At 40.1% G+C, this 25,275-nt stretch overlaps 5 protein-coding genes and 1 long non-coding RNA gene across 7 annotated transcripts; 2 read left to right on the top strand and 4 right to left on the bottom strand.

Annotated features, from left to right (window-relative positions):
* Positions 1 to 468: 468 nt before the first annotated feature.
* Positions 469 to 4,651, bottom strand: cxxc1b (CXXC finger protein 1b). The gene is made up of 14 exons (XM_029150875.3): positions 4,488 to 4,651; positions 3,953 to 4,068; positions 3,750 to 3,850; positions 3,519 to 3,655; positions 3,024 to 3,179; positions 2,777 to 2,920; positions 2,573 to 2,683; positions 2,297 to 2,475; positions 1,872 to 2,079; positions 1,605 to 1,715; positions 1,468 to 1,517; positions 1,293 to 1,389; positions 1,026 to 1,178; positions 469 to 846 (listed from the first exon to the last, which is right to left on the bottom strand). Exons 1-14 carry the CDS (start codon positions 4,488 to 4,490, stop codon positions 700 to 702), a joined length of 1,713 nt encoding a protein of 570 aa, XP_029006708.1. The 5' UTR covers positions 4,491 to 4,651; the 3' UTR covers positions 469 to 699.
* A 305-nt stretch (positions 4,652 to 4,956) lies between these two features.
* si:dkey-245f22.3 (uncharacterized protein LOC492819 homolog) lies at positions 4,957 to 7,251 on the top strand. The gene is made up of 5 exons (XM_029150879.3): positions 4,957 to 5,087; positions 5,714 to 5,864; positions 5,964 to 6,080; positions 6,190 to 6,411; positions 6,501 to 7,251. Exons 2-5 carry the CDS (start codon positions 5,774 to 5,776, stop codon positions 6,785 to 6,787), a joined length of 717 nt encoding a protein of 238 aa, XP_029006712.1. The 5' UTR covers positions 4,957 to 5,087; positions 5,714 to 5,773; the 3' UTR covers positions 6,788 to 7,251.
* tfe3b (transcription factor binding to IGHM enhancer 3b) lies at positions 6,824 to 13,898 on the bottom strand. 2 transcript variants are annotated; one of them, XM_029150877.3, is made up of 9 exons: positions 13,759 to 13,898; positions 12,010 to 12,237; positions 11,689 to 11,907; positions 11,143 to 11,238; positions 10,237 to 10,348; positions 10,094 to 10,150; positions 9,824 to 9,899; positions 9,496 to 9,643; positions 6,824 to 8,909 (listed from the first exon to the last, which is right to left on the bottom strand). In XM_029150877.3, exons 2-9 carry the CDS (start codon positions 12,199 to 12,201, stop codon positions 8,481 to 8,483), a joined length of 1,329 nt encoding a protein of 442 aa, XP_029006710.1. In that variant the 5' UTR covers positions 12,202 to 12,237; positions 13,759 to 13,898; the 3' UTR covers positions 6,824 to 8,480. The 2 variants fall into 2 exon arrangements, with proteins under 2 accessions (XP_029006710.1, XP_029006711.1); XM_029150878.3 differs by lacking the exon at positions 13,759 to 13,898 and adding an exon at positions 13,534 to 13,667.
* Positions 13,822 to 16,174, top strand: LOC114855594 (uncharacterized). Its single transcript, XR_003785948.3, has 4 exons — positions 13,822 to 13,961; positions 14,305 to 14,392; positions 14,502 to 14,642; positions 15,374 to 16,174. It is a non-coding gene; the product is annotated as an uncharacterized LOC114855594 (long non-coding RNA).
* gnl3l (guanine nucleotide binding protein-like 3 (nucleolar)-like) lies at positions 14,089 to 18,886 on the bottom strand. The gene is made up of 15 exons (XM_029150876.3): positions 18,771 to 18,886; positions 18,637 to 18,680; positions 17,607 to 17,708; positions 17,408 to 17,524; positions 17,234 to 17,317; positions 16,885 to 17,020; positions 16,042 to 16,145; positions 15,782 to 15,926; positions 15,612 to 15,699; positions 15,358 to 15,535; positions 15,126 to 15,268; positions 14,898 to 15,034; positions 14,562 to 14,728; positions 14,270 to 14,444; positions 14,089 to 14,178 (listed from the first exon to the last, which is right to left on the bottom strand). Exons 1-15 carry the CDS (start codon positions 18,781 to 18,783, stop codon positions 14,111 to 14,113), a joined length of 1,701 nt encoding a protein of 566 aa, XP_029006709.1. The 5' UTR covers positions 18,784 to 18,886; the 3' UTR covers positions 14,089 to 14,110.
* A 1,492-nt stretch (positions 18,887 to 20,378) lies between these two features.
* LOC114855766 (red-sensitive opsin-like) lies at positions 20,379 to 22,970 on the bottom strand. Its single transcript, XM_029151200.3, has 6 exons — positions 22,161 to 22,970; positions 21,645 to 21,941; positions 21,379 to 21,547; positions 21,059 to 21,224; positions 20,730 to 20,969; positions 20,379 to 20,630 (listed from the first exon to the last, which is right to left on the bottom strand). Exons 1-6 carry the CDS (start codon positions 22,261 to 22,263, stop codon positions 20,532 to 20,534), a joined length of 1,074 nt encoding a protein of 357 aa, XP_029007033.1. The 5' UTR covers positions 22,264 to 22,970; the 3' UTR covers positions 20,379 to 20,531.
* Between the last annotated feature and the right edge of the window lie 2,305 nt (positions 22,971 to 25,275).

Below are 25,275 nucleotides of genomic sequence, written 5' to 3'. Positions count from 1 at the left end.
ATATTCCAATCTTGTAAATCCAATAGGTGTAAATTATCCTCCTTTAAAATGAAGTCCAGTGTCTTGTTTTCCTCAGTGTGGCACTTCAGGTACTGGTTGACCGTCGGGATAGAAGACAGGGATGCGGAGTTAAAATCCCTGCTGATGAGAAGAAGCTCCTGTGGATGTCTCATTATTCTGATTTGAGCTTCCAGTAAACAACTCTATTGTTGTTCCTATTGTTTGAAGTAAAGATGTGACTTCTCATGTGCTCAGATAGTTCCACTGTCACCATGAGGGGTCCCAGGGCTTCACACTACCTGCTGAACTAATCAGCTGTCCATGCTGCATCTACTCACTCTTAGTAGCACCAGCTGATGGGGTGAAATGTGCTTGAGAAGGTTTGATAGGTTAAGAATCGCATGCAACTTATATGTTCTCAACACAAAATTACAGACATCGCTTTCACATAAACACACATTATCCACAGCAATTTAAATTCTTTTATTTAAGCTAACCATGACAAAACACTGTTTTCTATGGGTAATAGTTTTTCTGACACAATATATATACACATACACACAGTAACAACTGACCAGTTAGTCATAATGCAACATTTCAAAATAGTCATCTAGTTAGAAAATCAATCAGTTTTCATCTGAATAGTCTAAACCCTCAGTCTTGTTATGTACAGCGATCCACAGATGCAGACAATGCTGGCTACCTATCCTTGTTGCTACGGAGATCAGTCGTTACAGGGTCGTGCTGAATAGTTTGGTGCAACATTAGAGCGAGCAGACCAGCTCTGTTGGTCATCGCAGTCCTGACGTTACGTTCCTGCTCGAAGAGCTCATCCAGCTTGTACCACTGCAGGGAGAAAGGTACGTTAGAGTAAGGGTTCAATTCATTTATTTAAAAGGGAAGATTTAAGGGAGATTGGAAAGTGAGCTCTGAATCCTTCATTATTGTGGTCTTCCCTACATCTCACAGCAACACAAACCTTACCGCTTCGAATTAGACTTTAAAGTTTGACTTTCGACACGTACCACCCTGACCCGTTCCAAGTCCACTTCTGCTCTCCTGAGCTTTTCCCAGTTGTAATGCTTGTTACATTTCCTTTTTGAGACTCTGCAATATTCTCCCGTCAGCTCGAACACATTCTTCACCAGAGGACATCCGCACACCTCATCCACTGGAATCTGGATTTCACAACAGTGGGGATTAAAAAACACAGAAGATGAAAGACTTAACATAAACACTGCAGGTTTTTTTTTTGAGTCAACTGTGGAAATGATACTGGCTCTGCCACTGACCTTGGGATCTCTAGAATGTTCTGGACATAGAACCTGGAGCCTCTTACAATACGTTTTGCTTTGAGGATTGTACACGTCACAGAAGAGCCTGGTTGCTCTGTGGAAATGAACATGTATTTAAAAAAAAATTTTTCAAGATAAAAAAAAAAAAAAAGAACTTTTGTTTTTTTCTTACCCTTCGATTCTTGTAGGATACATGGAACCAAATGATGTCTGACTCTCATACTGTTGACAAAGTAAGTAAACAAGATGCTTTAAGTATTCTATACCTCTCATGCTGAATGAGGACATAAGGAAATTTGAGATAATCACCTTTGCATAGCACCTCTCCATATGTCTCAGTGCTACTTTCGGATTAACAGGATGACTGCAAGAAACACAGAAAATCTGCAAGTCTGTATCCTCGCTGTCGCCTTCATTCACCTATAAAGAGAAACAAAGTCCAAGTGTTTCTTAGTTGTTGTTCTGAAGCTACAAAGAATAAAAGGTCCACTCAGTTAACAGTGTCCCTTGCCCTGAGCAGAACTACAAAAACCAGTGGGACCAAATAAATATTGCTGCATGTTCCTGCTAGCTCACCTCCTCATCCTGCTGAACTGCTTGCTGCTTGGCCTTGGCAATGATGCCCTCCAGCTCGTGGAAACGTCGCTCCATCTCTGTGAGGCGAAGCCGAGCGTTCTGCTGGTCCCTGCGAATGCGCTCCAGCTGCTTCTTTCCATGCTCCTCTGCGATGCAGGGACTCTGCTGCCATTGCTGGATACGTTGGGGGAGGATCTCATAGATTCGGCTGTGGTTCGAAATGCACAAAAGAAAAATGTAGATTTTTTTTCTAGCACTTGATGGTAGTCTGATAATAGCTAAATACAAAGAAAGACTATACCTTATAAAAAACAAGCTGTTATTAAATGTTCTTCATACTCGACAGAAATATTGAATATTATACAATGTTTCCCAATGTCTGGAAAACTATTTCTATGTTAATAAATACACACAAAGGTTCTTACTTAGCAGCTAGTTTCATGCCACATTCCTCAGAACAGTATTTGGAGTTGGCTCTTGCTGCCGCCACACAGCCGGGACCCAGGCACTGCCGGTGCCCTGAGCTATCCCGCAAATCACCTCTCTCACTGTGTCTACTTCTGTCTTTGTGCTTCTGCTTTTGTTTATGGCGACGAGACTCCTTCTATAAAGGTAAAGCAGAATAAACGGTAGCAAAATTGATCACCAAAACAGCCAAATTGCAAATACAGGTGACAGTTGGACAAATGAACAACTCTTACTTTCTTGTCAAATTTCTTTTCCCTTCTCTTGACATGCTTCACTTTCACAGCTTTCTTACGCAAGACAGGACTGAAAGGCTGCTCATCGTCATCATCATCACTACCCCATGCCTAATTCAAAGGACAGGAAGGCCTGAGACTCAGCACAGATTGATAAACGTTGTAGTTGCAGTAGTAGCACAATGTAACAGCGTGTTCTGGTACCATGCTGTCAACAAGCCCTGCCGCCTTGTACTTCTGGTAGAGATCTGCCTCGCTGTCATAGTCGTCAGAGTACCGCCGCCGTCTGTAGCGGGAATTTTGTCTTCTTTCTCGCAAGAGTTCTTCTTCTTTCACACGCAGCATTTTCTGTACATCAATAAGCAACAGATTGTACCTTTAGCAATGTAACCACTTGAGACTGTACAGATACTGTTGGAAATGTGTAGGAAAAATCTGGACGCGGACTTACCCTAGCTCGGACCTCACATTGCCTGAACCTGCACTTCTGTCTTATTTTGTTTGGGCCTCCAAACTTCTTCATGTCCTTGCAGAAATCACACTGGGCACAGTCCTCTGTCCTTCTGCAGGGCTCACATTCCCCACACATTCGCACTGAACGCTTCACCTAAGGAGAATAACAAAAAGGTTGGTATTATTCATCAAATGTCAAAGAACAACATTCATAATTTGTTTATGGTGTAAGTACACCCACCCAAAGCAAATGCGGCATATCAACAAATATGTATAAAAGTGTTCATTAAAGTGATAATCAGCTTAGGTTGATGTGCAATGACTATGGGGTTCCTAACAACTAGTGACTAGGAACTAGTAGACGCTCCAAGTGAGAAACCAAACTTCAGATGTCCAGGAGGTTAAGGGACACTGTGACTGCTTTTAAATTGTTCTTTGTGTCCTTATCTAACTCTTTTTTAAAATCCAGTTACTGGCAATACCAAAAACTTACTTTTGAGCCACGCCTTCTTTCACTCCTATAGTCAGGAGTGCTGGGGGTGCTGTACTGTCTGTCAGATCTTTCAGCTTCAGAGTCCTTGTCACGATTTTTCTTTGATCTGTACTTAATTTCCAACAAGGGGTTTTTATCTGGTTACAGGAAGAACACAACAATGATGTTTTATCAACATATATCGTTTATATAGTATGATTATTGTTGTGAAAAGGAGAATTTTTCCATCACCTCTGCATCTCATGCAGTACCATTCCCGGATCGCCTTTGCCATCTTCTCAGTGATGTTAATACAGTGGCCATGGAACCACTCATTGCAGTTATCACAGCCACTGTCGGTAGCAATCAGAAATACAGAACAATGTTTGAGCATTGCTGTATGGACGCAAAGCAATGAGGTCAGTAAAATAACAGCGCTAATGTATGGAACTTACATCATGAAGCAGTTGATGTCTGGTTTCCGACAAATACAGTAAAGCGGTGCATTCTCCCCCTCCAAGCTACTGGTATCAGGCCCTGGTGCAGGGTCCGCGTCAGACATTTCACTGTCCTAGAAAGTAGAGTACGTGTTATGTAAAAAAGATATATATGATTTAGTTATAACAAATAAATCGGAAGTCACTAGTCGCTGTAATAATCCATATAATCATAAACGTTTTGTTTAAACAGAAACCTTAGCTTAGGTCTAAGCTAGCTCGAATAGCAGTGAGCAATAGCAGCCGTTAAACAGACGTTTACAGCGAACGTTTGCCTGAGGCCCAATTATGCTGCAACTACGACAAACTGAAACACGTGAACGTTAACTTCCATGTTTGATGTACAGGATTAACAAAATCAATGTTTAGCAGCATTTAACAACTCGGTTGATCACAACATGCTACGGTCGGATGTGAAGTTACGGAAATGTTATAGCCAAATTAAATCGCTTGAATCGTATGTTTGCCATACACAAAGCCACCGTATACATACCATTGTGTCAGGCGCTTAAAAGGTTTCGTCGACCAATAAACAGTAGGGCGTCGAAAATGATAACGCAAAACCGTAAATCTATTAGCTTGTTGGCTAGCGTTGAGCCAAGATTTACACGGACATAACTTGTCGTTGATGATTGGTCAATGTTCTTCTTCGATGGTCGTTATTCCGAGCAAAGCCACGCTATCGCCCCCAGTCGGGATTGTGACCTATTACACGCCTTTACGTCACCGTCTTTCACAGTGCTTGCACTAGTTGTGACTTATCAAAACACAAGTTGATAATATGTATATAATGTCTTCAAAAAATAACGGTACTGAAATGTGCTGAAATCTCTAAATGTTGTTTTGGTGAATTTCATGATGTATTTGCACACACACACACACACACACACACACACACACACACACACACACACACACACACACACACACACACACACACACACACTTAGGGATAGAGAGGAGAAAGAGGTTGTGAAAATCTCTGCTGCTGGTGCAGTTGAATCTCTACTTCTTACAGCTGACTGGTCACTGACGAACACCTCTGTCAATATAACTGTACGAGATTGTTTGCTTCTAAAATATGCCCTGAACTGTAAGTACAGATTTCTTTTCACAAAGATAATGCATGACTGACTAAAACAATAGAAATAATGTAGAAAGGAATCACATTTAGAAAATATCCAAAATTTCATAGGTGTGGATTTTAATTTACCAGATTACTACATTAAAAGGTATGATATATAAATTGATTAATTTATTGCAGAAAACACAATTTTACACTGCACACTTTACATGTTTTCTATTATTTTACCGATTACTTCATATTTGGAAGCATCACACAACTGAACAATATAGCACAGCAAAATACTCTTTTTTCTGTTCTCTCTGCTTCATTTGCTAAAATACCTTTTTATTTCAGCTAAGACAAGTATTACTTGAAATAAAATAATTAAGATCTCACATTGTCATGTACCTGCAAGGATTTGTGTGCCTTTCATCTACATTATAAATGCTTCTAAAATGGTCATTAATAATAGATTAACTTCTCTGCCTCATTGAAGTTGTCCACTCATCACTTATGTACAGCTATGAAACCTCAGCAACACATCTGACTCTGGGCCTGCAAATACATAGTTTTATGTATAAAAAAGTTATTTGTTTATTACTGGTAATAAAATTATTAATGTCCTTATTTACGTTTTTGTTGTTCTAAAACAGTCAACGCATTTATTTGGATGCCTTGATCGGTGCCAAGGAGTCTGCAGATGTTATTCAAAAATGGGCGACAGGAAAAATGACAAATTACAGCTTCAAGACTTCGAGTCTGTGGATTTAAAGACACTTGTGAGAGCTCACAGTGTTGATACAGGTGTTCTTCAGAGTTTTACTAAGAGATATACTGCAGATTTTTATTAACGTGTATTAAAAAACAGCATAAATAACAATTTGCCTTTTTTATTTTGTACAGGGCTTTTAACAGAAGCCAGTAGTTTTTCAGAACAGGTTTCCACTGAGGACACAGAATTATCCTCAACTGACATCTCTATAAATGCAAACAAAACAACAGGTACCTCCATACCTGCAGGTACGAGTATTTCAATCTTTTGTATTCTAAATCTAAAAGTAGCACAAAACAGTCACACTCAAGTGACCGGATGGCAGTATTGACATGTTAATTTCTTTATTTGCATCAGAATTTTTTGGTGAATCCAACCCAAAGCACGCAGTGACCAGGACGGTGTCCATTCTTAGTCCGAGTTGTGCAGGTACAGACCAGCCAAAGTCGCTGTGTGCCCTGCTGACTTCCTCCACAGAAACCTGCACAGTCTATGACGTGAGCCAGTCATTTACATCAGTCAGCAGGAGCCAAGACAGCCTTAAAGTCACACCTGCCCACACCGAGGCAGACAGAGAAGGTAGGTACACAAATCGGTCCTTTCCACTGATCAATTCAACTTAAATGCTTCCCCATTTCATTGTCTATCTGCTTCTATTTCCATGTGAGACCTTTGTGCTGCCGTCCTGATGGCCTGCCTCTTCTGCCAGCCGCTGGACTGCCTAGTGGCCACAATGAGAGGGTGTAACGAGTGCGTGTGGTCACTGTGCTCCTTTGTTTGCGGCTGCGAGTCCGCCACCATTCAGCCCCTCATGGAAATGACCCACCACTGCGACCTCTGCAGCTGCCTGGGTGCTCCCTGCTTCATGTGCGACTGTCCCATTTGTGACATCTGCCTCCAGGCTACAGAGTGCCTGGACCTCGCCATGGAGGTCTCTCAAATGCTTTATCACTAATGACGAAGGCTGGCCAATGACAACAGCACACACACGAACCAATGGGAATTATTTATTTGTTAATCCTTCCTAAAAGCCAAGTTGTAGGGACAAGACACAAATATTAGGTGTAAGGTTAACAGTCAGTGTTAGCACTCAACTACATATGTCAGGATATAACAGTCTGTCATGGTGTGTTATTGTGGATGGGATCAAGTTTGAGCAGTGACAGCTGATCATAGATACTTGCAAATTAACACAAATAACAACATTGAATTATAAAGTGGAGCTGATTTTCACACTAAAACAAAAGAGTTGAAAATGCAAAAAAGAGCACACATTAAGGTCTTGCTTAGTTCCTAAAGTTCTGATGTTCTTGGCGAATTAGTTTTAATTACACCAGCTCAAAGACTAGTTAAAAGTATGGGTGTATCAATACGTTTTAGGGTTTTCGAAAAGTAAAGACAATACAGTAAAAAAAAAAACAACAACAAACATATGCAAAAAACCTTTTCACGCAACACTCATTCATTAACATTGTACATAAAGTGGTGTGAGGCAGCGGGCAATGTAAAATGCCTTCCTAAAGTTTGTGGCTATTTTGTAGATTTCACACGACAAACATTAACACTTTACGCTAGAGGTTGTTTTAAAAAGATCAAACCTACAGAATCCATCCTACCATTGCCAAGAGCGTTATTATAGACGCTCGCATCTGATCATCAAAATGCCACAACGTTGGCAGACGTTATGTTAACCAGAAAAATCTGTGAGCGAAGGGGTTAATGGAGACGATCACTGAAAACACAGATATTAGCCAGGAGAAAAAACCTTACTAACTGTTCAGGTATCAAAACATGTTGATGAACTGCAGTACTACTACAAAAAGATAAATGTCTTGCAAGTGAATATAATCAAAAATAAAATGTTGATTTGTAAATCGTAGCTACTCTGGAAAAAGTCCTGCTTTGGCTAACTAGCTACAGCAGCAAGTGATTTCCCCCACTGCTCTTAATGTCTATAACAAATACATGCAACCTGGGTATTAGCCGTCAGACCAAAGCTCTCGTAAAATGCATAGACTGCAATACATAAGGTGCAATAAAATTGATCAAAATAAAATAATCTTATTTACAATATGCAGGAAATATTTCACATGTTGCCAATTTACTTTACAAAGATCCCTTCTGTAGCTGCTGGTGAAAATAACCCAACATGAATTAGCATGCATACTTTGAACAAACCCTGATTCCAGTCAGTTGAACAAACAAAAAACTATATAGATGTATAAAAATCTTAATAACTTTGTTATGCCACTGTAGTGGAAAAGAAACCTCACAGCTTTCTTCCCTATAAACAAGCGCATCATAAATTCAAGCACACTTTAGATCCCTCTTAAATCTTAAAAAACTATTCAAGAATGTGTGCATTCTTGCAGCTAAGTCCATACCCAATTACACAATACGCCATGTTAATAAAATTACATTTATAAACCCAGACAGAATTATCTGAGCAACCCCCCAAAAAAACTGTAATATTTAGCTTCGTATGGCAAAATAAAAAAGATGCAACCTTAATGTTCATGTTGATCTACTTTTGTTAACTACTATTTTTTATTTAACTCCATTTCTATAGTCAAACAAATAGAATCTTCTTCTAAAGACAGACACTTCCTTGCCCCTTTAAACAGTCACTGACCCCCACACAGGGCTCATCACAAGTCCTCGTCCATTTCAAGGCTGCTCCTGCGGCTGCTGGTTTTGGAGGCACCTGGTGACAAAGGAGAAAAGAGCGGCTCAGCCACTCCCTCTGGAGACAAGGCGCACCCTTCGTCCATGAGAATGTCTCCCAAGCCGACGTCGGGGTAGAGCGCCGACGCCGAGGTGTCATCGAGCTCCGCAAAGCTCAGACTGCCCAAGTCCAGGGGGCTGCTCAGGGTGACTCCCGCAGGAGAGTCAGAGGAAGGTGGAGAAAGGAAGGAGGCTGGCAGAGGCTGTCCCATGGCTCCCAGAGCGAGCAGGTTGTGGTTGGAAGCTCCCCCCGTATTGGAGGGCAGAGATGGGCCGCTCTGTGGGACCGCGTGCTGCTGCAGCAGAGAGGGGTCAGGTTGGACGCCATGAAGCCGTGCCTGCATTTCCAGCTCCTGAAAAAAAAGGGCAGCACATTTGCATCTATCACTGAAGATATGAATATGTCATAGCATCTAGGAGCTGTTATTCCTTTTAGTGTTGCTCTAAAGTAAATGACCTTTAAAATTCAAAAATGTAGGTTTGATTGGCTTGTTAAAGCAAGTTTAAGCTTTTGTGAACCAAACATTTGACTATTACACAGCCACTTGCCAAAAACATCACTTCCTAGTATTAGCAGAGTGTTAGTGTCTTCAGGTCGTGTCATAATTCCCACCTACTTCCCTTTTACAATACACTGGTGTTAGCAAAAGGTTTTTTTTTTATTAGCTCCTCATCTTATTAAAAACTCTGCATTATGTTGAATTAATATAACACAGCTCGTGATGAAACTTTGATGTAAATACATGTTGCATTTACAAACATAAAAACACTAAGAAATGCAGCAGTGTGTGCATGTGCATCCTTGCATTTAGCGGTTAGACAAAAAGAGCATGTTTTACGCATGTAACTACCATGTTTACTCAAATTGCATACGTGCATGTGTTGACATGAAAGGCTGTATACATGCCAGCATCTAACACCACAGACCATCAAACAGACCTGGATTCGCAGCAGTAAACTGTGGTTGGTATGCTCCAGCTTCTTCTGTCGAACCTCAATGTCCTTCACTCTCTGCTGCTCCTTCTGTAACTTCCTGATGTAATCTACAGACGCTTTCAGAATGGTGCCTTTGTTCCAGCGCATCTCTCTGTCATGGTTGTGACATTGGTGAGTTATTGTAGCAGCAGCAGCAGCAAAGAACCAACACAAAGATTAATTTTGACCAGCTGCATAGACACAGTGTTCAAAAATGAAACACTTTGTATTTTACACAGTAAATCATTTAGAAGAACCACAATAACATCCTGTTAAATTAGACGTCACTTACGGATCACTTGACTTGGGTATCAGAGTACCCAGCTCCTTTATACGGTCGTTGATGTTGAATCGACGCCGCCTCTCAACTGTAAACAAGTGTAAACAGGTAGACCAAGAAAGAAGACCATGACATACATGTTTACTTCAACAGCCACTGTTACCACTAAACAAGCACTGTTGGCTATACATGGACATCAAGATCAAACAGGATGTCCTGGAGCTTTACCGTGTAGCGAGGATGCTGTACAAGTTAGAATGGTTGAAATAAACCCAGACTTACTGAGGTTGTGGTTGTCCTTCTTCTGCCTTTCCTTCAACATTGCTTTGGCATCTGAATCTGTACGGCAAATTCACATTTTATCATGCAAAAAATCATTGTCATTGTCAACGCCTGAATTAAAAAACTGACAAAAGTTATCATACCTGTAATTTCCCTTTTAATTTGTGGAAGATCGGCAGGGCAGGAATTGCTGACAGTGAGAGTAGGTGCTGCCATTCCTGGGCTATGGTATACATCCAGCAGGTTTCCTGGGAGCTGCAGAAAAATACAGTGTTTACTTGTAAAATCATGATAAGGCAGCGATCAGCCCAAAACTAGAAGCAAATCTGTGAAAGAAAAAAAAGATGCCTTCCCCGTTCCTGTTTAGTTTAGACCAACCTGTTCCTCCAGTTCAAAATAGAATTAAGCTGCCGTCATGAAAAATGCTACAACGTGCTGCACAACATGCAGGTATATTTAAATAGATCACTCTGTTATTTCTCAGTTTACTATGGTTCTTAATTTAGTTGAAGGGGCTGCTCTGCTAATTTAGGTGTGAACATTCGACACACAGAACTGGTGCTTAAGAAAATCCTTAAGTAAAAGCTGAACTTATTTTTATGAACAAAGCACAAAAATCCATTTATCCTATTCTTACCTCACTTTTTTTCTTCTCCTCCAGCAGCATGACCATAATTCCCATTTTGTGGACGAAAGAAACCCTTTGGGGCTAATGTTCTTTCATCTGACAAAAAGCTTCTATGAGCCCAACTCACTGCGTCCTGCTTCTCTCTGTCTTGTACATGCTGACTGCTTTACCCCGCCCATGCAACACGTCTGTGACGAATAGCAGCTGCGTGCCAGAACTGTATATTTACTTCAACAACTTGAGGATTTCATGCAAATCAGAGACCATTTAGTAATATAACAAAATCTGTGCCCCCAGAGCTGCATGGAATCCACTCTGTTATTTTGTGATTGTGGAATTGAAGAAGAGCTTACAAAACCTAGAGGAAGCATAGCTTTAAAGGGGAAGTGTTCATAGTCAAATAAAGTCATGTTTTTCATACCGTGCTTGGAAGCTGAAGACCCGAGTCAATCAATGTAATGATATCGTCATTGAAACTGGATTCAAGACTAATGATGTCGTCAATCACATCGTCAATCTAGACAAAGCAGATGAGAGAAAGCAGCAATATGTATGGGAAATGAGTTAACATGTATGCATATAGTGCACTTTGTAATCTAAACCATGTGTAAAGCTTCAAACATTTATTGTTACATGGCCTAAACAAATGCAAGAGGCTTGATTTCAAAGAGAGGGACGTGTACAAGAGAAGTGCTGCTATGGTTAAACAGGAGGTGTAGTATGTAACATTATATTGTGACAACAGGCCAAAAAAGGCTAATGACAAAAAGGTATGCATCAGCACCGTGGGACCTTTAGGAACATTATTACAAAACAAACGAAAAAGCAATTAAGTTGGAGGTGAGCAGAAGGCTAGACATTTAACTTCTCCAAAAAACAAAAACCACTGCATGCATGCAGAAAGGTTGTGCAATTTGCTGCATCAGTAAACCCAGCAGACTGGTATTAAAGCAGGAATTTCCCATACTTCCTCCTTGTTGGAGCCGATGTTTAGCAGAGCCATGGGACTGTTGGGGGCACTGCTGGCAGTAGGGGCAACTTCAGGTGCAGAACTGGACTGTGGCACTACACCCATTGTCTGAGTGACTGCCTTGTTGCCCAGAGTGGTGGAGAGATACTGCTTCACCTGCTGCCTCTGGGCCTGCTGGATGTGGTACTTTGTAGGGTTCTCCAAGTGAGTCTGCACCTGATGATTCAGACACATGTTAATGGACTGTGCTGTGGCACTGAATGGCTGATAGAATACATTAAAAAGAAAAGGTTCATGCACAAAATTGGAAGCTCTTACTTTCAACACTTCCACAGGCACCTGTGCTGGAGGGGGACGGGGAGCATTTGGGGGCATCGTGACAGAGATGGCTGGAGTGGACTCAGACACCCGAAGCTGAGAGGCGGAGGCCTGCTGCTGGGCCTCACGTCGCTCCTGCTCCTGGGCTTGTTCTCGCATCAGCTGCTGCCGCAGCAACACACGGGACGACATGGCGAGAAGAAGGAAGATCCAGATCTAGAGATGGAGCTGTCAAACAGAATCGAAATGCATCAAATTGTGCAGTGTGTATCGCTCTAGCTTTAAACCCAACAATCTGTGTGTTTGGAGGTCTCACACTCACATTAAACAGCTTCATCCAAAATAAAAAAAAAACATAATCAATGTTCACTGGTTCCATTTTACTACACATAATGAAAGGTAAACTGAGAAACTATGTTAAAGTGCATTGGAAATTCCCAAAAGGGAAGAGCTTTTCTAAACTGCTGACTCACACTTTCAAACGCTCTACAGTCCTAAAATATGTTGCAGAACACCTTGCACTGTGAAAACAGTTTCGCATCACGGCTCCACTACTGGTCCTACAACTACTTCAACATTGTGAATGACAGTCTTTGGGGGATCCTGCTGCCTTGACCGGTGCAATTAAGATGTAGCTCATCTGCTCATAACACACACACACACACACACACACACTAGAATGACTCTCATCCTGGTTTACATTTAACAGGTCACCTATTGCCTGTAGGAGGTCAGTACCGTAACCTTGCACATTTGTGTTACTATATATCACAGCCCCATTTACTTTGGACTAAAATGCTGGGATGTAGACACGTGCATTACTTGTACCCTTATTTAACAGAATGTACTGTTGTAAAGACTGATTGGATTCCGAGTCCATCCTGACCACATTAGAGCAGGTCAAGGTGTAAATAAGTAAATAAATAAGAGAAAACGTGACTTGACATGCGGGGAAATTCTCTTAACTTTCTCCTAACCTTTAACTTCAGAAGTCTGGTGATATATTTAAATACTACATAAAGTATTGGTTTATTAGTGGGCAATTTCTTGCACGTCTACGTGAGCTCTGGGTTCGTATAATACTGGCAGCATCGTATTGTAGTTCTCGCTGCTGTAATACTTAACGCCGAGGCCCAGAAGTCATATTTAATCACAATGAAATCTTCAAATAAATCCGTGTGGACAGGAGACTTTGAAACACGTTGAGTCGCCTTCCATCCCACAGGAGCACGTAGCGTTAGCTAGCTGTCAACGCGGCTGCTTCCTGCGGTGAGCCGTGTAAAGCTAATGTGGCAGTAGCCGAGCAACACTGACAACATACGTTAAAGGCTAGCGTATTTTATATCGTGTTCGTTTCTAAAACTGGATAGATACAACCCACTGTGCTAGAGCCGTTTTCGCAATCTTCTATTTATGTCTGTAATCTACCGCCGTGAGTTACGCTAGCAGAGATCATTTGACAGCTCGGTGCTGCTAACGGGCCCATATCAACGCACGGGCGGCAGACACGCTGCTAAAACGCACATTTACACGCTAATCGCTTTCTTGTCACTCCATAGGCAGCCAAAAGGAATGAGTTGAGCTGGATTTGAGAAAGACAGCGGCGTTACAGCTGCCGCATCACGTAGCAAGAAAGTTAAAAATAGGAAGTCGCATCCTAGTTAGCGGTTAACTGGCTAGCCGAAAGAAGTTCCCCAACAAACTGACACATACACGTGAACGTTGCTGATAGAAACGTCAATAACGTACTGTGGTAGAAGATTTCCTAGATATGATCACATCCATAAATCCTCGAAGACGCCTGTTGTCTTTCCCATCGCTCAGAGTCGCTGAGAACTAGCCTCAGCGTTGTTTACCTCGGGTAGACGGGCTGAGGTCATCACACGCACATTACCCGGAACTAGACAGGGGAAAGGTTCATTTCTCTGCCCGATGACACAGCTTTACCTCAGGTAGTTTATTCTCAACTTTTGTCTTAAAAAACGTCAACACCCAATTTAAGTGTTATAATATGAAGCTTTATCTACCATTACTTTAAATAGCAGATCGATTTTTGTTCAATGAGGACAAATCAGATAGTAGGTTTAATTTCTTTTTTTAATTAGTGGTCTGCAAATGAAAAGTCCATTGAAGATGTCAAAATGTCTGAGAGTTTGGTGGCAATTTTCTCTGCAAAGGAGAGAGAGAAATATTTTATTTAATTCAAAAGGAAACAATATTTATGCGCATCATTCCACTAAGGACTGATATTGATACACACCAGCTCTTTTCTGTTTTTTCTTCCTCTTCTTGCAGGCAGCCAGCAGTGCCTGGCCCTGCTGCAGAGGGTCCACACTAAAGATGTCCTTCAAATCCGGAGCCCTGGCTGCAGTCTCATTTGCAGGTTGACATGTCTTTGACTTCTGTGATTTTATCTCCACCGTCATTGGCCCAAACTATTTTTGAGCAGGAAAAATATCAGAACTAAGTCAGTTGAATAAACTGTGTTTCAGAAATGTTCGGGACATAAGATTATGTTATTTAGTAAACCCTGAAGATGTGAAGGTGCTCACCTCTGGGTCCTGGTCGTCCTCCATAGATTCGGTTTCACCTTTCAACGCTGTGTCTTCCAGACACCCTCTGTCCATTTCCAGGTAACACACACCTTGACTTTGCCCTCCCTGTGTCATTCCAGTGGTTTCCATGCAGAATCCCATTTGGACATCAGGACAAGATGACTCTAAAACATAGAGAACTAATTACATCCACATAATTTGGAGTGTAGTTTCTGTTTCAATTAATATTTTATCATGTTATCATGAGCTAATATTAAAACATTGTATGTAGATTATAAACATGTCTACAGGGGTTTCCGCTTGTGTCCTCGTGTTATTTGAACTTTAACTTACCTGCAAGAACCTCCTCGTTTCCTTTTTCCAGCTCATCCCAGTCAAAAGCTTTACCCATCTCTGTAACGATCTCAGCACTAATGTGTGTTGGGAGAGTGTGTGTCTCTGGAGGGTGTGTGAAGTAGCTGATTCTTCCCCTGATTATAATGAGCAGAAATTATCACAATGCTAAATTCATACTTGAATCATCATTTATACAACTTCCAATAAATTCTACATATTACACACCCTGTCCAATCCATTAACACACTCTTTGCTGCCTTGTCAGTATCGGGCAGTCCTCCCTTTCTCAGTTTGCCCTGGCGCCGAGCAAGCAATGCCAAGAACTCCAAAGCCGTGTGAAAGTCTGGAACGCTGTAGTGCTCCATGATCTGCACATCCAACACAATTATTATAATGGCAGTGAGAAAGTACACAACATAGTAACACACCAACTATCAAGAAAAATTTGATGACAAACCTGTGCCTTGTTGCAGCGTCGGAGGATGGCTTCAACAGGCGGAAGGGGATCGACCAGCTGTTCGATCTTCACACAGTTCCGAAGGATCATTGCAGCGTCAGATGTTGAAGTTGCCATTACGATGCCAGGGCAGTCCAGAAGCTTGATGTGTTTGTCCAAATGCACCTCCTGAAGGCACCTAAGATCCCACACACGTTTAGCAAAACAAGAAGAAAAACAGGAACCAGCAGAGAAAGAACATATTGTAAACTTACTTGGTCACACCAGGTGTCGCTCCAACGTTACAAGCTCGTGCTCGTTTTAGACTGTTGATCAAACTACTCTTTCCCACATTAGGAAAACCTATAAAAACAGCACAGAAAATTACCAAAAATAGTTTCACTTGAAATCAAATCCCAGGTGTCTGACTGGATTTGCTACTCACCTACTACGCCTACAGTGATGGCTGTCTTTATGTCTAGGTTGCGGCAGTAGTTGCCCAGTAACTTCATTAAACAGTCTGCACCAATGCAGGCACTGCTGCTGAGGAGCTCCGTGGTGGCCTGTGTCACTGGAACACTGCTGCGTTTCTAACCATGTCGGGGAACAAAAGAAAAACAGGGCAAACAGTGTTACTGAATACTTTATGCTTTAGTATTTGAGCTCAGACAAGTGTTCAAATACAGTCAAAGAAATAAACCATACCAAGTTCTTGTTTTGTTGTTGAGTAGATGCTTTAAAAGCTACCGTGGGAAACTCATTACGAAGATACTTAATCCATTTCTCCACAATGTCTTTGGAGACAAGATCTATAATAAATAAAAAGCATAAAGCATAAGGCTGGTGATATTTATATATTTTGTTATTTGTAAGAGACACCACAAAAAGACCAAAATCAACAAGGCATCCATACAAAGACAAAATAGGTGAGCCACAAAATACACTGGGGCACAAATTCCTATATTAAAAGAAAAATGGGCTTGGTTGTTTGTACAGAGCAAAATGTTTAAAAGTGTCTCAACATCACTGACACCCACTGGTTTGTGAACACAAGCTCTACCTGAAGGCAATCAATCTTTACCTTTACAACAGTACATCCGGGAAAGAAAAGGTAAAAATGATGCAAGTGTCTACACCCCAGCATTTTAGTCTAACGTAAATAGGACTGTGATATATAGCCACACATCAGAATCATTGAAAGAAAATTATATTTTTCTCAGTATGTGCAGTGACATCTATCTTTAAGCAACTGCTCTTCAGAGACTGTGAAAGTAATAATTTGTTATTTGTCAAAAAAATGGTTTACAGCTAAACTACATTACCCATATTTTGTAATAATGAAACCGAGTAAAAATGTCACCCAGTGTAAAGATGTTGTTTGTTAATAAGGATTAGTTTCCGGACAACAGGCGTAGCAGTTGACAAAGTAAATCAAGTGTTTGTTTCACAAACAAAACACAGTAAGAAATGCACGTTTTGGTCTTTTGTTTTGCTAACCTTTCAATCAAGCACAAACACACTGAACAACAAATAACTTAGACAACTTACCAATTTTATTAAGAACTAAAACTATCTTTTTGTTGAGTCCACTTTGAATGACAGCCTGCTCCACCTGAGGACATCTGCAGCCAAGAGGGTCCCTTGCGTCCAAAACTTCTAAAATCACATCTGCGGCTTCTACAACCTTAGAGAAAAAAAAAACCCAACACGATTATTTTAATATAGAAGGAAATGTTAATGTTTAAATCATGCATGATTGCATTAATTAGTTAGTTTATTTAGTTTAAATAAAAGCTAAACGTAAAAATGCACATGAATTAAGTAATTCTCTCAATGCAACTCAAAATATTAAAATCCATATTTGTCAGGTTTCAACATAAACAGAACAGCTGTCTACCTTTCTGAATTCTCTGTAATATGCCTTTCTTGAATTCTCATTTTCAAAATTTAGGTTTCCTTCCAAACTCTGCATTTCAGTCTCCTGTGAACACAAAAGCAGAGACCAAAAATCACAATAGAAATTTGCACAATACGTGATGCTCATTCAGTTCCATTAATGCTAGACATTTACCCTCTGCTCAAACGCTCTCTGTCGCTGAAGAATGTCACTCTGAAAGCTCTGCAAGTTTCTCCTTTTCATCATCTCTCGTTCTCTGGACATTTTTTGCTTTTCCTGGAGGTCTTGAAGCTAATAAGAGAAGATATTCACCATTAAAACCTTAATAACATAGCATTAAATCAGAGTACAGGCCTGTAGATGAAAGATTCACCCTTTGTTTCCTGATTTCCTCCGGTCTCCTCTGGTCTTTGACATGTTTCACAAACGACTGCTCTGTAATCTTTTTCCGTCCGGACGAATCACACTTTTGAGCCTGGAGAGAAAAACACATCAGTTAAAAGGTTTCAACCATCTGCCATTCAACTGTCAATGTGAAAACAAATGAGCCATTACAAAAAAAAAAAAAAAAAAGAAGTAATATTATACTAAAAACATTTATTGGCCACATCTACGTAAATGCTTAAAGATCTAAATCTGTTTTTAAATACTGTAACAAATCTTCAGATGAGTTACTATGATAAACTATCTATTTTTGCACTGTATATAACAGCAAGGGTTTTTCCACATTTTTGGGAAGCAATGTCCTTATCCACTTAGGGGGCTGGGTATAAGTAAGTTGACTTCCACAAAGCATATGGTTATAAGAAGGGCCATAACTCCCATAAAAAGAACAGTAATAAGGATTGGGGAGAGTGAGTCTTTCTTAAAGGTGATGTACTTTAAAGTGTCCACAGGGAACAGGGTCAGTGGTTAGTCTGTGTGTTTGCAATTTTTCTTCAAACAGACTATTATGGTATTTAGTTGGTCATTCAAGTAAGGTAGTTAAATTCCTACAATTGTAATATTAAAAGGACAAATTGTTGTTGTTGTTCAATGTAAAACAACAGGTCAATGTTGTATCAGGCAAAACATTACTTACTACATTACATACTTTAAATTACATTAAACACATAATAGTCATTGCTATTTGTAATGTCGTGGTTACCACAAAGCAAATGTCAGAAAGGAAATTCACGTAAGTAGTTTATACATTACTTTCCATAATATTTGTTCTTAACTAGCTGACGCTCATGCACAAATAAAAAAACATGTCAATTTAAAAACAGTTCTGTAATACATCTAACAAATGTTTAGTATATATCTGTTAATGCGTTGAAAAAAATGTTTGGGTATATATTACTGAAATTAGATGTGTCAACAATATACATAGCCACGAACACAGTTAGCATGGTAGCATTTACCTTACACTTGCCGAGGAAGCCTAGGCGTTTAGCCCGTTTTTGTTCTAAAACAGATCGAGAAACAACGGAATCAATTTTAAAACCAACAAAGTACAGAAGAACACAGTGACTTTGTCAACTGACAAGATACATACTAGCTTTAGACATTACTTAAACCTTCTCCGACTTCTTCGGCTTCACGTGTATGGCAAAAGGAAACTCTTCCGCTGACGTAATTCATAACATCCGGCTACATGTCAGAATAAAACAACTTTAGGCTTTTCGACTGAATCATGAGATTTCTATTGATGAGCAAGTGTAACTATGGTGCAAAGTTGTTTTATTGTGTGTCGTGTACTATGACTGTTTTCTTCGAAGAGATCTCACCAACCAGGCCTGATGTTTAAACAATAATATAAAATACAGACATAAAAACATAAAAATAAAAGCCTTATGTGTGGGAGGATATATTACAAAATATATTAAATGTATTGTATTTGAGAAAATATAGAGAAAAAATATAAAGTACATTGACTTTTCTACTATGTGTTTTAAACTAATATTTAATAGAATAATAATAATTGTTAAACTAACCATAACTCTTTAACGCTGGCCCCCTGAAACAGTCCATTCAATAGCAGCATTTCAGAGTGGCTATAAGATACACAATGATACACAACAATCAAGATAAACAATTAACCTAAACATTCTTTTTGAATTTATGAGTGATAAAAAAAAATGAGAAAAATTGAATTTATTTCCTTATCCTATTAGTAGCTACTTATTTCTAAAATTTTGCAAACATCATACCCAAACATACATAGGTCTGGGTTTTTTTTAAACTACACTAGACCAAGAGGAGTAGCAGAAGGCATGAAGCAGGGAATAAGAGCAGCAAAACGTCAAAGCTAAGATCGGAAATATGTATGCTGATCGATGATGATTTCTTAAGAAAGTGACACATTCTTTAATCAAAACATCACACACAGAAAGTACGGTGGTGTTTTGCTCCTCCATCACCTGGGAGATGGTGGAGCATGGCTTTTTCAGCATTTGGATCCGGTCACACTGTACAGTTACTTACAAAAGCAAAAGCCAAAACCAGTTTTTGTGAGACATGAAATCTGTTGCAATCAAAATGACTCCATGATAAAATGTTGAAACTTCTTCACAAGCTCCCAGCCTTCCCCTAAGGCCCCTTGGGTCGTGGTGGCGGTGGTGATGGTGGGGCTCTGATCGGACACTTCTTTGTCACAAACCCCTATGTGTGCACCCCCTTGGCCACAGGTAAGTGCGGGGTTCAGCTCTGACCGACTCAAATGCTCAAACAAGCACTTGGGGCATGTCTTGCTATGGAGCACTTACGGAAGCCCACTGGTGAAAACCCTTATGAATGTCAAGATTGTCATTAGCGATTTGCAAGAAACAAGACTTGTCTTGATATCTGGCTTACATGCTAACACCTGTAAGCAAGATAGCACAGCACAGTGCCATAGATCCAATGCCTCAGTGGGTCAAGGCTGTTTTGGCAAGAGGTCATAATGTTACACTCAATGTGAAATTCTGAGGATTTATTGAGTTTCTTCCTGGATTGTTACAACTTGTTACAAATAGTTTCAAAGTTATAAAAAAAGGTGTCTCAAGCGTCACAAGCTAGGACATGAGCTGCTATCCCCTGCAGAAGCAACAGTGCTTTGGATCATGTTGAGTATTTTGTCTTGTTCTTTGAAAAAATTACCGACACGATGAATTTTTTTGTTCACTTTGCTTTTATTTGCCTTATGTGTTTTTTATTTCTTTTGTATTTGCATTGCTATAGTTTTGCTAAAAATTCAAATAACGAAAAAAATACAGTTTCTGTACAAGTCATTGTAGTTCTTACTGTAGATTGTTGCCAAAACAGAGAACACAAGGGTTTATGCAGGAGCCACAGAGGAAACCTCTGTCTTTGATGTAGATACTTCAGAGCCATCGTCCACTTGTTTGCCGAAGAGCTGCATGATGCATGAGCGAAACTGGTTTGGGAGAAAATACAAAGGGTGTAAGAAACATAAACCAAACACATCTAATTGGCACAAAGAGACACTTCTTGCTGCAATGATTGGAGACTCTACCTGTCTGTTCATGAATACATAGATGATTGGGTTGTAGATGGTGGCGCTCTTGGCAAAGTACGCAGGCAAGGCAGCCATCAGAGGATGGAAGGCATATCCAGGGTAAGCCGTACCCCAGCAGACAAAAAAGGTGTAAGGTCCCCAGCAGAAACAGTATGCAAAAATCATGACAAGGACCATCCTGGATACTTCTCTCTCAGCTTTCTGGGTTGATTCTGATTCCTTCTGTTGCATGGCAACCTGTGATCAATAGATCGACACTGTGTAAGAGTCTGTCTAGTTTGCACCACCTGTACGTATCATATAAAAGTGCAAGTGAGATGACTTACTGAATGAATAGCCCACCAGACGGCAATATAGCACACGATGATGATTCCCAGGGGAATAATACAGTTTGTAATCATAAGCCAGACCATGTAGGACCGGCATCCAGGATCTGAATTTCCACTGAATACATCAGGCCCACAGGAAGTCTTCAGTCCATGAGGCCAGAATCTAATGCAAAACAATGTTTATTACATAGTTTATGTTTAAGAATTATCACTGATTAACTTTATTCACAAACTTTATTTCATACATGCAGGTAACTATAGAACTAAGTAAGTAGAACTTACTAGTAGTAAGCAAGTAAGTAAAAAGATCGATCTACCTGCTCCAGCCAAAGAGGGGACAAGCACACCACGCTGCTGACCAGGCCCAAGAGAAGACAATCCCAGCTATAGCCAATTTAGCATCAAACTTTGTGTTTCCAAATGGTTTGCACACAACAACCCACCTCTCCCATGAGATGACAACCAGAGACCAGAGAGCACTGCAACCTGGGTTTAAAGGAGATCAGGAGATCAGCCTGATAACATGTTTTAAATAAAACATTTTCAAAACAGAGTGTTCTAGTAAAGACAAAATTATTCTTACCACTAGTTGAGACAATAAAACCTTCAAACATGCACATGGGGTGTCCCAGAATAAAGTAACCAAAAAACTGGTTGCATACGCTGATGGTGCTGGCAAAAAGTGTCTCTATAAGATCAGCAAGTGCAAGATTGACCAAGATCCAATTCAGAGGGTGGCGGAGTTTCTTGAATTTTGCTGTGGCAGCCAAAACGAGACCGTTGGTGAAGGACGATGCAATGACCACAAAACACATCCAGAGGGTTGCAAGGTTGTAAACCCATCGAGGAGCAATGTGGTAATTAGGACCCTCAAAAGGACCTGGAAAAAGTCATTACAATTAGTTTTTTCCAATTACAAGTTATTTCTTGTGGAGTAGCATTATTCTAGTTCAACTACAACACTAAGCTGAAGACACCGAAAAGTAGCTTAGAGTTAGGTTTTGATTCCAGGGAAAATCTATGTAATAGTCAAACAAAACATCTAAGTCCTCAAAACACAATACTAAGATTTGTAAAAAGCAAAGTAATAATACTTTACCTCTGGTATTATTGCTGTTTGTGTAAGTAAACATAGACTCTGTTGTTGTATCGTCATATTGTCGCCTCGCAGCAAACACTGGTTCTCCCCAATTTTTTGCCATTTGATCTTGGAAGGAGATTCTTAGCTGTCAATCGTTCTTGTCTGCTGCAACCTTGTCAGTGAACTGGTGCTACACATCTGATTTTACCTTTTATACCTGTGTTTTGACCCCTGATAGGATTACATCCCGTGTCACTTGGCACCACAAAGCAATAAACTTATTTTGAACTGTAATCAAGAGATACTTTGTAACAGCTTAGGTTAAGACACAAAATAGGATGAGATTAATCTTGTTTGGAAGTGAATTGCCACCCGCTCAATAAAATTTGAACTACTGCTGGGGCAACTCACCAGCCACAAGGAAACATCATTTGGTTATACATGTGGATAAATAGATAAACATTTGGTCTGGCATGGACCCTGTCCAACAGCATCGATCAAGACATACACAAGAGATAATACATCTTTTCCAAATACCCCCTTTGTATGTTTCTAAGCTTATATTAGGACATATCATGGGAATTGAATATAAGCCAAGTGTCTCACAAGAACAGGGCCAGTGCTTAAAGCTTAAATGGTGAAGTAACTTCCAAAGATGGGATTGTGAAAGCCGCAAGGGATGATGTGAAGGAGGTCAGACATGTTGAATACCTAAAAATACAGGCTGAATGTCATGGTGAGCAATGTCTTTATCGTATCAGACTTGATAAACAATTATTAAAATGAAAACAAAAATGCATGCAAAAATTTGGAATATTCCTTGCTTTCTGCACAAACCTAGTGTTTTTGTAATCCGTGGGTTAACATGTGAATGTTCTTCTGTCAGTATCTGAGCATGGTTGACTGAATGCAGCATGGTGACGTAGTAACACAAGATCAGCTGGACCTAAAGCCAGCTCCAGAGCCTTGTGAGAAGACAAGGCATCAAGGACACTAATGAGTGTCAAAAAAGCACTGATACGTTTCATTAATAAATATGAATGAGTGATTTTCAAATCTATTGTGATAAACACTTAGAACAAAGACTGCATACAGTAGGTACAGTATATTCATCCCCAGATGATGAAGTTACGTTGTTTAGTGAGCTCCAGTTACTGAATGAATCATCATAAAGTTCGAAGGATGTGTGATATTCAAATAACTGGTCATCATCAGATTTCTTTCTATCATCACCACAATGATGACATCTTCTGTTTTGTGTAACTCATGCACACTCAAATATTACATAGTTTGCCAGAAAATTTACTGCAGACATTGTCCTGGAACAGATGAGATCACCTGCTATCAGATCACTTCAGATATGAAGCTGTCATCAAGTTAAAACTTGTATTTGTTCACTAATTTCATTATTGACTAAATAGATGCAGACATTTCCATCCACCCTAATTTGTGTAAACAATTACATTGCTTTTAATCCTTCATGGAAATTTGGCTTTAAATTAATTTCCACGGCTTGACTTACAGGTTTCATTCACTTGCAAATGAAAAAAAAAACATAAAAAAACATAAACTTGCTTTGAGAATTATTTGATTTACACAGCGCTTTCACCCGCTATCACCTGAACTTAGATTACTGCTTCCTGCTTGTTACAGTGGTGAGCCAGGATGCTAAAGATGCTCAGTACTCAAAAATTATATAAGGTTAGAAGGATGGCCAGAGCTGTCACCTACTGGTCACCAACCCTGCTCCTTCAAGCCCCACTTTACAATCTTCCACTCCTGAGCCTATGCAGCTACCAGGCCACCCAAGACAGAGCCTCATGCCTTTTGTGGCACTCCCGGATCATAACAATACTGTACAACCCTGAAACATTTAATATGCACACAATTCCATGGCATACACCTACACTGGGTTATATCTATTTCAAGTAGTTTATGGGCACCAACCACCCCTATTCAAGCCACAGATGGCTAAAGTTATAGTGCCCTCTTTAGCTGTGGTGGTGAGATGCTGCCACTTGGCCTGGAAGAGAGGTCAGCAAGCTCTATCATAGTGAGACTTTGTTTGCTCAGGTCTATGAGACTACTTTCCAAGTGTCCTGCTTCCAACCAGTCCATTCATGCCCATTAGTGCCCTCCGCCTTCGGGTTGTACCTGCACACTGTCAGATTATCGTCTCATCTCATCCTTTCTTTTTGTTATCAAAGTCAAGCTGCCAATCAGGTACTCTGTATTATTAAACTCAAATGTCTTTGCCATGACTAGTTTCCATTCCATATTGACTATTGTGTTGTCTTGGCTCACTGGGTGCCATGCTACTATTCTTACCAAACTACAAAGTGTTACTTTCTCTCATTGTGACAACAATTTCAAGCCACAAGAAGATTTGTCCTGATCACTGATCAACAACGGACGTTATATGGACCTGTGTTTTCTCTTCATGCATCTGTTCAGTGGTATTTCTTAGATTTGTGTTATTTTGTAGCAGTGGAAACTGAGACTGTACTCGACACAGACATATATTGCAAATTGGTGTGATCAGTTTAACACATGAAGGCCACCAACCATCTTGACACTTGAATTCTCTGTGGATTAACCCTCAGTCACAATTCCTTAGCTACAGACCACTTAGTTGAGTTACACTCTGTTTTTTACCGAACAAGGAAACTCCTGCTACATCAGATCCTGCTCTGAAAAGAACTTCCAGTCATATCGAGACAATCAATAATTCTTCGTAATGTTAATGTTCTGTAAGTTGCTTTCGTCTTTGGGGTCTAACTCACAAGTATTTCACAGAGCAAACACTGCAGGTCAAATCTCAGTTTTGATATAATGCAGTTGTGGTTCTTAAACCTTATCCCTTACTTTAACATTTAATCTAATCTTATTTAAGGTATTAGAGGTTGGTTGGGGTCGCGCTTGTCAGAACAGTTCCACCTTGTTTTGACACCCAGGTAAGATTCATTGGAGGTGAAGATTTCTTACATGCTTGTGGAGCAAATCAGATTACAAGGAAATCTCCAGTCGTACCAGGAAATAGAATAATTCCATGACCTTTGATAACCTCACTCCACAAACTCTTTAATCTGTCCGGAATGACAGCTCACCTCAGAAGAAATCAAAGGTCGGCCAA

This window comes from Betta splendens, chromosome 5 (genome assembly GCF_900634795.4).
Source record: "Betta splendens chromosome 5, fBetSpl5.4, whole genome shotgun sequence".
In the NCBI taxonomy this organism is placed as follows: domain Eukaryota; kingdom Metazoa; phylum Chordata; class Actinopteri; order Anabantiformes; family Osphronemidae; genus Betta; species Betta splendens.
Note: the sequence above shows the minus strand (reverse complement) of the source record. Positions and strands in the feature narration are given on the sequence as shown.